At 38.7% G+C, this 15,289-nt stretch overlaps 1 protein-coding gene across 1 annotated transcript in view; it reads left to right on the top strand.

Moving 5' to 3' along the window:
* The window catches only part of Abcb5 (ATP binding cassette subfamily B member 5), an 86,583-nt gene extending 83,701 nt beyond the window's left edge, over positions 1–2,882 (top strand). Inside the window, exons 26-27 of the mRNA XM_085830113.1 lie at positions 1,922–2,068; positions 2,694–2,882. Of these exons, the coding sequence (XP_085686239.1) occupies positions 1,922–2,068; positions 2,694–2,882 (336 nt within the window). The remainder of the gene's footprint in view (positions 1–1,921; positions 2,069–2,693) is intronic.
* Positions 2,883–15,289: the final 12,407 nt, after the last annotated feature.

Below are 15,289 nucleotides of genomic sequence, written 5' to 3'. Positions count from 1 at the left end.
CAGCTCCAAACGTTTTCTCTGTAACTCCTTCCATGGGTATTTTGTTCCCCCTTCTAAGAATGAACGAAGTATCCATACTTTGGTCTTCCTTCTTGAGTTTCATGTGTTTTGCAAATTGTATCTTGGGTATTCTAAGTTTCTGGGCTAGTATCCACTTATCAATGAGTGCATATCATGTGTGTTCTTTTGTAACTGGGTTACCTCACTCAGGATGATATCCTCCAGATCCATCCATTTGCCTAAGAATTTCATAAATTCATTGTTTTTAATAGCTGAGTAATGTTCCTTTGTATAAATGTACCACATGTTCTGTATCCATTCCTCTGTTGAGGGACATCTGAGTTCTTTCCAGCTTCTGGCTATTATAAATATGGCTGCTATGAACATAGTAGAGCATGTGTCCTTATTACCAGTTGGGACATCTTTTGGGTATATGCCCAGGAGTGGTATTGCTGGATCTTCTGGTAGTACTATGTCCAATTTTCTGAGGAACCGCCAAACTGATTTCCAGAGTGGTTTTACCCGCTTACAATCCCACCAGCAATAGAGAAGTGTTCCTCTTTCTCCACATCCTCGCCAGCATCTGCTCCTGGAACTCACTCTGTAGACTAGGTTGGCCTCAAGCTCAGAGATCTGCCTGCCTCTACCTCCCAAGTTCTGGGATTACAGGTGTACCCACTACCACTCAATAAGAATAAATTTTCTAATGCAAACAAACTGATCTTGACATCCTTCCCAGTCTGAGAACACAATATCCATGTAAAACTCTGAAAGATGAGATCAGCTTTGCATGTAATTCTCAACACAGCTGCACATTCAGCAGGCACTGCAGGGTCTTCTTCAACATCTAGATAGTGTCAATCTTAATTTATCCAGGAATAATTTAACAAATTTAATGGTTGCCATGTTGTCAGTTTCTGATGACTTATTTTACCTTTATCTCAAACTTTATGGATGTGCCCATCTGCCATGTTCTGATGGCTCAGATTCTGTACCTCCTGTCCTCACTCTCATCCAAGCAGTTATGAATTTATTTTATTTACTCAACACACAGCTACACAGTCTTGTTTTTTGAACACCATCAAGCTATTACTTAAGTCAAATCAAATGCAATCTCATGCCTACAGAAATAATTGTTACACACAAAAAAACATTCTATGTAATGAGCCCATGGATATTACGTGAGCAATATGGCAACAGAGACTATAGGGTACTCACAGAATAAGTGGTGCCCAGTGTGGTGATGTACACGTATAGTCCCAGGACTCAGGAGGGTAAGGCAGCAGATCTGAGTTCAATTCCTAGCACCCACAACTGCCTGTAACTCTAGTTCCTGTAACTCTTCTGGCCTTCAAGGACACTGCATATGTGGTTCATAGTCACACATGCAGGCACAACACCCATACACATATAATTAAGTAGTTAATTAAAAATAAAAGAGAGATAGGAGGGGCATGAAGATCAGGGAGAGAGCTAGGTTTTTGTTTGCTATAATTCTGAGGTTTCCTTTGAAAGAGCTGTAATTCAGTTGGTAAGGTGCTTTGCTGGTATGCACAATGCCCTGGGTTCAATCTCTAGCATAACATAAATGGGCCATGCTGGCAATGTTTATCATCCCAGTATCAAGAGGTGAGAAAGAGGCATCATAAGGTCACCATTGCCTACATAGGGAGTTCAAACCCAGCCTGGGCTCACTCTATCTCAATAAAGGAAAAAATAAGAGAAAAGAAGGGAGGGAGAGAATAGAAAGTCAGAAGAAATTCCTTCATAGATGAATAACGGCCATGGTGTTCAGAGGACTAAGAATAGATTTCAGGTGTGTCAGGACACACCTTTCAAGAGTATTGAAATGTGAACTCTTTAGATGCCTCTCTCCCACAGTTGCTAATGTGCTATGTTAACCTGCATGTTTCTGACACAGAAATACAACACCCCAGTGGGACTAAGAGGCGTGCAGCTTTCTGGCGGCCAGAAACAAAGACTGGCTATTGCAAGGGCTCTTCTCCGGAAGCCAAAAATTTTACTGCTGGATGAGGCCACTTCAGCCCTTGATAATGAGAGTGAGAAGGTAAACAACCTCTGCTTTCGTGTCAAATAGGAGTGTATGGTATCACGAAGACCAAGGTCAGGTTGGGGGAAATGAAGGCCTAGTGGTGGCAAGGAGGAGAGGGTTGAAGCTGGGCAACCAGGTTCTAAAAAGGTTTTCTCCTTTGAATTCATCTTAGAGCAAAATGAGTCAAGATCTGAAAGTATCTGACCAGTCAGGAAAAGCCCAGGGAAATGTTCTTTTCTAGTTTGCTCTTTACCATTGATGCTAAATCATCTAGCAGAGGAAGAGTTTATGTGAAGGAAGAAGTTGATGCAGGGAGAACATTCTATCGTCTACCTTCCCAGACTTTTCCTGTGGTTAGAGCAAAATGAGAGGTGAGGGGACACAGGTAGGTTTCAAGCTTGGGACCATCTTCTTACCTGTATAACCGTTCCATTCACACACAGTTTTCTAAATGCTCTTCCAACCCAGTCCTACCTTAGCACTTTTCCCATTTCTATCTGGCAGAGTGAACATATCCCAAAGTCAGGTCGTAAAGCAAAAGAACATCAGTAGATGTTCTTAGCAACTGAGCTTAGGCACGCTTAGGAAGATCCACCCCAAATTGAAAGTCACTTGGTCCTTTTTTTTTTTTTCCTTCCAGGTGGTCCAACAGGCTCTTGATAAAGCCCGGAGAGGGAGGACCTGCCTAGTGGTGGCTCACAGACTCTCCACAATACAGAATGCAGATATGATCGTTGTTCTGCAAAATGGAAGCATCAAGGAGCAGGGAACTCATCAGGAGCTCCTGAGAAATGGAGACACATACTTTAAATTAGTAGCTGCACATTAGTAGTACCTTCATTGAGTGCACTGATGCTGCCAGCCTTGCATGGGCTTGGATCTTGGTGTAATGAAGAGTCCATAGTAATTTCTTGGTCTGCTCTAGATTCTTACTGCATAATCAATACCTAGAATCAGATATGTTCTGTTCAAGTGCCTTCTCTTTAGATTTTTAAAAGCAAACCAAGGAGACTGGAGAGGTGGCTCTGTGTTTTAGAGCACTGGCTGTGATCTTCTGAGGGACCTGGGTTTGATTCTCATCATCCACATGATGGGTCACAACCACCTGGAACTCCAGTTACACAGAGTCCACTCAACTATTCTGGCTTCTGTGGGTACCAGGCACACATGTGTAGCACATCCACACATGCAAGCAAAACATATTTTTTTAATTAATTAGAAAAAAAAATCAAACCAAATGTTTACAAAATTTACCTGGAGAAAGTGCCTGTATCTCTTATTTCATAAACATATCCTAACTCATTTTCTTGTAAACAGCTTTAAGCAAAAGAAAGGCATTTCTCTATCTAAGTGCTGTGATAAAATTGTAGAACATCATCTGGTTGGAAGGTTTTTACTGAAAGAGTAAGATGTACCGAGTTAGGCTTGTGGCACTGCAGAGAGCATCTTTAATTGGGAAGACAGCTTTGCAGCAAATCAGCATACTGTCTGTGCCTCCTTTTTCTCTAGACTCTATAAATATTCAGTTTCTAAAGTCCTATTATATCCCCTCATTGGGCAGGGGTGGGAGAGTTTGAGAGTAGCATAGGGTAAAGTAGCCAGGAAGGGGAGATGGCTCCTGATTCCTACAGCTAGTACAGAGCCTCACATGACTAGTCCTTCCTGAAGATTCCATCCCAAGCTTTGGGTGGTCGGTACAAAGCATCCATTTACTGAAGTATGAACGCTAACTTAAAATAAGAGATCCTTCTTCTGTGAGTGAAAATTGCTTCCTTGTATTGGATCAAACAATTTATTTAAATTCATATGTACTTAATAATATGTAATATATGATTTAAAAATTCTATATAAACAGCAATATTAGTTAACTGAGTCATGGTTTCCACTTACTTGAGTACATAATGTCATCTTTAGTCCCTCTCTTTTTAAAATTATTTTGCCAAGATATATTAGTTATGTGTAGTAGTGGGTGTCATTGTGACATCTTCATACATGACATTTTCACTTCATACATACTTTGATCACATTCATCACATGTCAACCTCGTTTGTCCACCCACTTATGCTGACCCTCTTCCCAACCAGTCTCCTTTCTGCTTCCATGTCCCTTTGTGTGTTATACAGTGACTTTAATAAGGGGTTGTTTTCAGAAACTCAGGGGAGGGGTTACAAGAACATGGGCAACTTACCCACTAACAAAAAAAAAATGTCACACACGTACACACACACACACACACTCAGCAACCACTTACTGCCTATAAACCCTCAGAAAGCAGCAGCAATTTATGAACCGTTCTCCTATATCAGAATGTTGATGGGACAGATCTCAGATGTCAAAGCTTTTGACAGTTTGAATGTGCCAGGGCCACATGAAGGAGATTAATAAAAGAAAATCCAAAACTAAGATAAGGGATTGAACAAAATTCTCAAAAAGAAGAAATGTAAAGGTTAATAGATATTTTTACGTTTTCATCACCATTAACTACCAAAGAAACACAGATTAAAACTCTGACTTCGAGAGTCAGAATGGCTATCATCAAGACAACAAAAAATGTCAAATGCTGGAAGGCAGTGTAACCTGGAACAGCCACTATGGACATCAGTAAGCTTCAAACTCATAATCCTCCTGCCTCACCACCCCAGTGTTGGGATAACAGTGTGCCCCATTGTCCTCTGTGTTGCTCTTAATTATCTCCTATTTACAATGTCACCTACAACATTGAGTGCTTTCAGTCAATGGTCTGAAATCTTGAGGAAAAGAATTTGAACCATTTATGTACTATTCCACCTTAAAAAAAATACAAAATAAAAATAGGGTAGAGATTGAGAACCAGGAGCACTGTTTAGAAATGTTGACACCGGATGCCTTGTGACTGTTCAGCCACATGTGGACAGACAACCCTTGGTAGCTTCTCAGCCCAGAGCAGGTTAGACAGGAAGAAAGAGACGTGTGGTATGAATACATTGGAGCCCAGAGCAGGAGCAGTCCAAGTTCAAGATCTGTAATTCTCACTGGGTGGGCAAGTACCTGTAACTACTTATTCCTGAGCTTGTTAGCACCCACCCCATACAATAGATATAGATATATCTCTGTCCTTTCTCACTTGTAGCCCTTCTCATTTTCATCAGTGCTTTACCTCCAATGATTGTGAAGGACAGACAGATAGCATTCTCCTAAGTAAAGCCACTGTTGTTTCTAACCTGTGAGGTGTTTAGTTAATGAAGGAAGAAAGTAAATAGAGACCAGATCCTTTGTAGGGGCAACCATAGTTGAAATGTCTCTAATAGTTTCCTACTCTGTATGTGTGCATCTCTCTCTCTCTCTGTGTGTGTGTGTGTGTGTGTGTGTGTGTGTGTGTGTGTGTTTGAGGGGGGGACATGCATGAAGAGTCCAGATATCAACACTGGGTGTCTTCCTCAGTGGCTCTCCACCTTATTTTTTGAGACAGGGTCTCTCACTGAAGCTAGAGCTCACTGATTCAGTTAAACCAGATTGCCAGCAAAGTCCCAAAGATCCGCCATATCTGCTTACCCTGCACTGGGATTGCAGGAAAATGTCTCTGTGCCCAACTTACATATCTGTTAATATTTCTGAGTACAGAGTAAAAAGACAGAAGGCAGGAAAGATACTAAAGTATGACTTCAACAGATTGAACCAGGTTTATTAGTGTACACAGTGAGGGAGTCTCTCTCCCTTGAGAAATGAAGAGGTCTGCAAGGGAGAAATTTTGGTTACAATCCTATACAGGGGCAGAATGAAGAGTTTGGGACCAAGAAAATTGTTGTAGATGTAGGAGACTATGTATCTCACCCACAATTTCTCCTTCCTGAAATTATTTGCCCAAGGTAAGACAGACAATCTTAGGGAAGGCTCTCTCAATAGACATTCCTTTATGGGTTGACCAATAATTCCTCTGGGAATTGGCTATCATTATGAAACAAGAGACACAAAGACAAGGCACTGGTTCACACAAAAAAAAGCTTAAAAAGTTCTAAATTCAACACAGAAAGTGTCCGGAGAAATGAAGTTCCACTACACAGACATCTAGAAATGTTAAGTATGTCACAGAAGCTCTCAGCAATGGCCACATCTTCTCTCGGAGAGAGCCACCCTTCCTTCTCAGGAGAGATGACTAATGAGCCTTAATACAATTGAAACATCAATGGGGATACCAAGGGACAAAAATAAACTATGCATAGATTTCAGTGAGAGCAAAATTTGTAATGATGTCACACCTGTTTTATAACTAACTCTGCCAGTCTACTATCACCTTTCAATCTAATAGTGGTATGCCTTCATGTGGAGTCTACTTATGTCATCACAAGTAGACTCACCTGCAGTCTGTTCTATAGTCCATAGACAATGGACTTTCTGCCCACTGAATGTGTCTATTCACATGGAGCATAGAGATGTCCTATGACCATGTGATAGTCTGTACTACCTTAGCATCAACTCATATATTCACTCTTTGTTTGAGTTTTTATTCCAAAAATGATTTGTGAAGTGACACCATAGGCTGACTGGAAATTTTACCTATAAGCAATAGTTAAGGGAGTGTCTTAGTTAATTTTCTATTGCTATGATAAAACACTATGACCAAAAGTGACTTATGAACTTATTTAAAGAAAAACTTTTAACAAACAAACAACAAACAAATAAAGACATTTAATTGTTCTTTTGGTTCCAGGGTTGGAGTTCATGATGGCAGAAGGCAAGCATGGGAGCAAGAACAGCTGGGAGCTCACATCTCAAATCATTAGCAGGAGGCTGAGAGAGAGCATACTGCAAATACATGAGTCTTTTAAAAATCTCAAAGCTCATCCCCCAATAACTCACCTCCTCTGACAAGGCCACACCTCCTAATCCTTCCCAAACAACTTCACTGACTGGGAAACAATATTCAAATATGTGAGCCTATAGTGTATTCTCAAACAATCACAGGGAGGAAATAGAAAATTTGAGCTGGAAGAATGTGGATAAAAGATATGACAGTGTTGTAGCTTTTAAACCTTTAGCTCCCTATCAATAAAAATTATATTCATAATAATTACTAGGCTGGGAGGTGATGGTGCTGCATTTAATCCTAGCACTGTGACAGAAGAGGTAGGGGGATCTCTGCCTTTGAGACAATCTAGTCTACAGAGTGAGTTTCAGGTCAGCCAGAACTACACAGAGAAACCCTGTCTTGAAAAAAAAAAAAAATATATATATATGTGTGTGTGTGTGTGTGTGTGTGTTTCACTTTTAAAACCACAAAATGTACATAACTAAAATCCCTTCTGCTCAGTTGAAAATCAAGAAGAGAATTTTAGGAAAGGGTTGATGTTAAAATACCAAAATGTTGTAGACAAATGTGAAGCAAATAGTCAAGAGAAAGGAAGAAAGTGAAGAATGGAGTGAAGAAGAAAGGAGAAAAGGAATGAGGGAGGGAGGCTATTGTTCAAATGCTAAGTAATGTAAGACACTCTAGCAAGCAGATTAGGACTAGAAGAAAAATATATTTCACCATCAAATACTCAGAAAACCCCAAATAAGATAAGCATACAGGTTCCTGGTCCCAAAGCTCTAGTTTTACCTGTACTAAGTTTCATAAATTCTGTTACTCTTCAGTTTCCTAAAGCCCTAAGAAGACAGAGACTAAAGAGCAAAACAGTCCAAAATAAAAGACTGGCTCTCCAGGACAGACAGATGCTTAGAATAGGAGGCATTAAAACTCAGCAAAGTCAATGTAATTCTCAAACATGGGGAAGGACAAACGAAACCTTCAAAGGAAAAGAGAAAACGTAAAGGACTGATTAGTAATTCCAAAAAAAATCCATGCATATGACACTGAGAAATTCAAGAGGAATTATAAATCTGAGTGTTCCTGGCACTTAGTAGGATTTAAGATCAATAGCATAGATTCAGCTGTGACCATTAAGAGTATGGTCAAAGACCTGAAGCTCTCACACTCATCTATCTAGCTCACTAGATGGTTAAGCCCACCGGCTTTGGATTACTACTCAAACCTTATTGTGCTGGGAGATTTACATTAACTTGACATAAGCTGGAGTCATTTTGGTATCCCACCATATAGCACACCCACCATGCCTCCTAGATGGAATCCCAGCAGCTAACCCACTATCCCTCCTGAATACAACTATAATGGAGAGATATTTTTTGATGTGATTTCTCCTTAGGCTATACAAATGTCTGAACAAAGGTCTATGGTTTTCATTTTGGTGTGGAGCTATGGTTTGTTGTTGTTGTTGTTATTGCTTTTCAGCCCTTCCATACTGAAATATTTTTCTTATACATCCTTACTACAACACAGAGGAATTGGAATCCAGTGCCTCCAACAATGCTGCACAGTAAGGTCTCAGGTTTCCCCAGCCTTTGTTACAAATACTCAATGCAAGAAGATCTGATGTCTATACAGGCTATTGAATCATCTCTGCTACCTTCACTTTCAGGGTCTTATCCTAACTCTTTGTTCTTTCTGCAACCCAGTTGTCCCATTGGTCTAGATAAGAAAGATCTTGGTAATTATCTTGCAAAAACAAGACAAACAATGAGGAAGATGATGCTGGAAGATCCCCACCAAGAGTTAGAGGCATCTTCATCATCATCATCATCAAGAAAAAAGAATTTTAAGAGACAGATTTACAACACTGTAACTTTGGTGAGGATGGGGTCTTTTAGGGAGAATCATAAGCACTGAATGGAACAATGGCTAAGATTTGGAAGAAAGCAACTGCAACAGTCCAAACAACTGAATTACAACCCTCAGATTAAACATTATTGAGATTTGAATAGTTGTGAAGGGCTTCCTAAATATTCTAAAATAAATACTGCTTTAAGGGTAGAGCATGTACAGCATTTGGCTTTCATGTACAATGTCCTGGATTCCATCTCCAGCATCACACACAGACATAGACACAGACAGACAGACAGACACAGACACAGAGACACAGACACACACACTTTACTAAACACTGACTCAAGTAATGAAATGTTTTTAAAATTGGGGTGTCCACTAGTGATAGCCCCAAATGACTTGGACTATCATATACTGGTAGAAGTCTTAGGGCATTAACCTAGACAAATTAAAGCATTTGGCAAATGACATACAAATCCAGCATAACCAGAACTAGCCAGAAAATGTGAACCCCAACATTCAGTCCTACTCTGGAACTGGAACAACACTCTATGGTTTTTCTCTTTAATGGTTATCATCTTCATTTAAAAACAGAAAGAAAAAAACACCATAGTCACACAAGATTTAACCCTCCTTTGTCTACATTAACTCTTGTTAAAGTAGACTATTGAACCAAGATCAAATATTTCTGAAATGAGTCCCATCTTAGTGCATCATACAAATATAACAGCTCCCTCCCCGGCTGGAGCCCTGTGGTCCCTTGACATTATTTTATTTGTTTTTGTTTTGAGACAGGGTTTCTCTATGTAGCCATGATTATTTTTTCTTATTAAAGCTGTGTGTGTGTGTGTGTGTGTGTGTGTGTGTGTGTGTGTGTGTGTGTGTGTGTGTGTGAAATTCAATGATGGTGTGACTTAAGATTGATTCAGCCACTGTTTGTTGGAGTATAAACCACTTTGTCCTTTTTGGAAGAATAATCTGGTCATTTCTATCTAGGAACTTTATAATAAAGTTCTTATCTCACAGTAATCCATACTTTCTAGAGTCTTAAAAAATTAATCAGAAGTTTAATGTATCTGATAGCCCAGGAATGCATCTGGTAGAGTACCTGCCTAACACACACAAGTCTCAGAGTCTGATGACCAAGGACTGCATATATCAGGCATGGTGGTGCATACCTGTCCTGAAATTTCAGCACTGGAGAGGCACAGACAGGTCATCCTTTACTACACAGGGATTGTAAAGCCAGCCTGAGCTGTATGAGACCACATCTCAAAAACAAACCAGAACAACAATACAAAGTAGTAATTAAGGATGGCCAATGTATCACTGTGTATGTAGATCATGTGAGAGGAAAACTAAATGTTTAATATTAGGTGAGTGTGTAACATTTTAAGATATGCAATTTTAGCTGTTTAAGATTAAAATTTTTGACATAAGAGAAAATTATTTTGATATTAGTGAAGGAAAAGAAAAAAGCACACAGTAAAATGTTTATGAAAACACAATTATGTTCAGGAAGTGAAATTAAGTCAGTTTCTATCTATAATTTCTTGTGCATTTCAGTTAGCACCTAAAAAAACAATAATAGAGTTTAAAATTTTCATTAGGACTGGAGACAGGACTTAGCATCAGGACACCTGCCTAGCAAAAGGAGACTCTGGAAATTTAAAAAGCAAGCAAACAAAATAGATAACTTTTATTGAAATATTAACCTCTGGTTTAGTATAGCAGTAGGGGTACTTACAAAAAAATCTGCATTTATACATGAATGCCTTCCTTAGCATTCAAAGAGGTCAATATATTTTTAAATTATTAATCCAGATGTATAGCTAATTGATTTTATAACTAAAGTAGCAGTTGGAGAGAAGTAGGGTCACTTGTGGGAGTGTGCATACTATTTAGCGTCCCAGGGAATGCTACCACAGACTCACTTCACATTAAAAATCCCTAAACTTTCCACCTTCTAGTTCCTTCAGAATTTGGTTGTGGCTGAGTCTCCCAGTAAAAGTGGAGTTGAAGGAGTGTCTCTCTTTGAAGCCCAGGTCTTAAAAGGACCCTCAGTCTATGTGTAAAAGGCTGTGTGTTGTTCTTCCTGATTACCTGGTGGACAAGCATGGTCTGTTAATACCATCCTTGCTTCCTCAGATGTGCTACATAAGGCAAGATGAACAGCCTGTAAGTAGCAAGGTCTTTATCTACCTCTTCCTTATTAGTACTGTGTATAAGCCACATAGAATTTTACTCATTTCTGGAGATATTCATAAACAGTAACTATCACAAGAGAGGAAGCTATCAGAAAATGAAATTAATAGCACAAATAAGCCACGGACAAGTAACTGGTTACATAAACATAACAAATTGCTTTTAGAGACAGTGTCATGAATCAACAGATGGATACAGTATTGATTTCCTACAGCCATAGTTTCACAGAAGGAAAAAAGAAATAAAACCTCTCCTGAGACAGAGAACTTTCATGTGTAATTGCTTGGTTACAATTTATGCAATACCTTGCAAGTGAGAGTTTTAAGGCTTCTATGAGCCCACCTTGTACAATTACAATGAGAGCGAATCAGCCAGAGGTGAGTGTAACATCACTGGGAGTAGAATGCACAGGACAAACCTTCACTGCAGAGTTGGAAGGATTGGATAAATTTCAGATGCCTTCTATTGGCAACTTTAGTATCAGGCAGTGTGGAGTGGCTGACCAGCAGTCTCCAGCCATTTCTCTTCTAAACTAGGTAAGTGTGGTTTCTTAGTCAGCCAGGCTAATGAGTAACAATAGCGCAATGCATTGCAAATGAAGACACAGAAAACAGTAAAAAGAAAATTCGATTCCACAAGTTCACCCTCAGTCTATGTGTAAAGGCTGTGTGTTGTTCTTTCTGGTTATCTGGTGGACAAGCATGATGATCTGTTAATACCATTCTTGTTTCCTCAGATGTGCTACATAAGGCAAGATGAACATTTCACATCCTAATTGTTTTAAAACAACACAGAATATTGTCCTTTCTAATTTTTTTATCGTATTTTTTCTAGTCATATGAAAGATATTCTAAGTAAAATATATCTTCCTGTTTGCTATAATCTTAATTAAGCAAGACAAAAATACACATTTTTTTCAATGTAAGAGACATACAGAGAGAAAGAGAGACAGAGAGAAAGGAACAGAAAAGCAGAGAGAAAGAGAAAGAGAGAGAGAGAAAGAGAGAGAAAGAGAGAGAGAGAGAGAAGCCCAACTTTTAAATGTTTGTACTCTGACAAACTCAATTTTAAAAACAAACATAACCTAAAAACTAATTCAGAAAATAAGGAGATAAATAAATGAAATCATTAAATTATTTGTATTTTAGTCACTATAATAAGAAAAATAGTCATTTCAACATATAAAATTTGTATAAAGTACAGATTAAAAATAGAATGCTGCTAAAATGCACATTTAATCATTTAAAGTAAGACTACTAACCATTAAGATTTTAATCTGGCTGTCCACACATGAAATAAAACATAGAACTAAACTAGATATATTCTTTTTTTTTTTTTTTTAGGCCATGATGGAGAGGAAGCCACAGAAATTCTAAGATCTATAACCAATAGTTCACCTTTAAGTGAATTTTAAAATATTCATGCTTTCAGAGCATAAAATAACAAAAGAAGTCACAGCTCTAAGTATCATTTCTCGTCCACCAGGAATCTACCACCATCTTATTGTGAAAGTAGCTCCCTGCAAAGCAAGTAGAATTTTAAGAATGGAAAAATTTCACTCAATCTGACTTTCAGGGTATTCATACTAAAACACACAAGTAAACATGTCACTGGCAATACATCTCATTTAATAATTACATACTAAGTAAAGCATGTCATGTCTCCTACAAAGTGTATATAGCAGAATGTGTGTAGCACGATGTTCTGTTCCGAAAATATTTATTAAGTGGTTTAATTGCTCTCCAGTCATTAATAAAATACTTAACTATGATATTGCCTAAAATATGTTAATGCCGAGGACATGGGAATTGTAATGTATGTGTGTATCTTACCCAAACTTAACTCCCACCATTTTAAGTAAAATAGTTATTCTTTGTAAGAAATAACCAAACTGACTTTACTTCAAAGTATAAAAGTTAATAAATTGTAACCCAATACAGCTCACTCTTTTAATTAAAGTTGAGACATTTCTAACATAATGCTACAAAGATTATTTTCCAACAGATAAGAAGTTCACATGTTTAACTCAACCATCTTGTTAAAACACCATTAAATCAATGAATATATCTTTTAACTACATTTCCACCAGCCACAAAGATCAGTGTTGGCTGAAGTAAATAGAAAAGAACCAACTTAGGGAAGGGGTGGGAGTGGAGGAGCTGAAGTAAGAAACAGGTATGCAAGAGAAATGAGCACTTATCAACACAGCTTCCTGAAGAGATGAGAAATCTGATGACAGGGTTCCTGGGTAATTAGGGTCATTAAACTGGGTGCAGAATTGGGCAGTACAAATCCTTTACTTTCAGCTGAATTAGACAATTACTTGAACTCTGAGAATGGGGAGACCATCTACTTTTTTTTTTTTCCTTCTGTTTCAGGGCTTAAAATGAAGTGGCCAAAAACTTGAAAGCTGGAAGGATTGGTAACCCAAGGTGAAATATTGAATGTTTCCAACACTCGCACCGAGTTCAGGGTGAAGTGAGCATGATGTAAATCAATTCATTGTTTGAGCCTTTTCAAATGGGTTGCCAAGAGAGGAGAGAAAACTTGATAAGCAGGCTCCAGTTTCTATGTGTTGATTTAGAAATCTTGAAGCTTGTGGGAGCTCAATTCATCTAAGGGAAGAAACTTAAAGAAAGGAAGCCAAACAAGGAAAATGGTGTGGAATGCAGCACTGGGACAAATGGAGAACAAGGAATTTTCTTAATAATAATAAATAATAATAATACAAAAAAAGCAAGAAGGCCTCCATTGTGCTTTAAGTGACAAATTTAGAATTCTTTTATTTTTAGGTTCAGGGTCTGATTTCCTTTTGATATTAAATACCCATGACGCATTTACAGAAATCAAACTGTTGATGATTCTTATCAAGCTTGACAGAAGATTAAATTAAATCTCAAAGATTTAGCCCTCTTCAGTTAAGTAGCATGGAACAGCAAAGGCATTTTTTTTTCCTTTTAACCTTCTGTAGTGGAGAACCCATTTAAATTGTGTGGGTGCAGAACTGGGTGGCTTCAAAACACCAGTGATCAGATCACTTCATAAGAGCTCAGTTGCTCCAAGCCTCATTCCTTCGGCCATCAAGAGAAATAAAAGTCAAGAGAGGACTAGACCTAAATCCTAGTGAGGGCAAATCTCTGGTGGCTCTTTGTCCTGGATATGTGTGCCTTTCCCCAGAATGCTGCCCCAGCTTTTGCCCGTGTCATATTTGTCACAGCTTAAAAAAAATCTTTAAAGTATTGATTGTTTCCTTTTTTAAAAATCACCAATAAAACTTGAATGTAAGGGAAAAAAATAACACTGCTTAGCAGAGGCAAGAAAGATAAAAGTAGAAATGTCCTAGATTATCTGCAGGGGGATTTGAAAGACACTTGTGGCTTACTTGAGAAGCTTCATTTAGCATTGAACATTCTGTTCCTGGTGACAGCGCAGTGGGAATTCCCACTCCAACAACCCATGAAATGTTACTGCATAATTATTCACCTTCTGAGGCCCATTAGAACTTATCAGCAGAGAAAGAAATTTAATTTAAACTCACCCCTCTGTGCCACAGAATAGCAGAGACATGAGATCAAAGCACAAAGCTCTGTCCTTCAGTGGTTTGCAACACCTAGGCACAATAGGGTGAGAGAACGAAGCATTCCAGTGCTTCCTGGCTTTCCGGACCGGAGGGGGGGTGGTGGGAGTGGGCTTGCGTCACCAGCTGGTTTCAGGGAAGAGACTGGTGCTCTGAAGGGGGGAGTCGTCAATTATGTTCTAGAGCTGCGGGTGGCCACATTACTTGTACCCGCAGCTGCAAATCACTTTGCTTTACTTGTGATGGGCACTCTACACACCAAATAAACTGTATTTTATTTCTTTCCTTCCCCCGCTATAGTTAGGGAGTCGATGGAAATAAGAATTTTTAACTACAGAAGTAACTATGAGAGCCCTGTTTTGCACAGGTGTGCATCCCATAGTGCTTCTCTGTTATTGCTTAAGAAGAGTTTCCACAAAGCCTCAGTCTGAGGGTGCCACATACCAATAATGAATGGTCCACAGGCGCCATTAATAATCTTCAAGTTTGACCCTTGGCCAATCTCAAGGTTAAAAAGTAGATCCAAGTTAACACAAACACCCACAGGTCTATGTCTACAAAAGTCCATGATAGGAAAAGTTTTGCCAAATGCGGGCTCTTTTCCTTAGACAGTCTGCATGCTACAGGCACATTCTCCAAATGAGGATACTCTTCCCAAACGGTTGATCTTTCTCCTGGGTCTCTTAAAATATCACCAAGATTTGGTCTGGAGAAGATTGCTAGGGTGCCTTGGTACCAAATGGGCCAAAGAATAGAGTGGAGAGCAGAGAGAATGAAAGTAATAATGTAATAATAATAATAATAATAATAATAATAA

This window comes from Mus caroli, unplaced genomic scaffold (genome assembly GCF_978045245.1).
Source record: "Mus caroli unplaced genomic scaffold, Mus_caroli_1 scaffold_14, whole genome shotgun sequence".
Lineage (NCBI taxonomy): Eukaryota > Metazoa > Chordata > Mammalia > Rodentia > Muridae > Mus > Mus caroli.
Note: the sequence above shows the minus strand (reverse complement) of the source record. Positions and strands in the feature narration are given on the sequence as shown.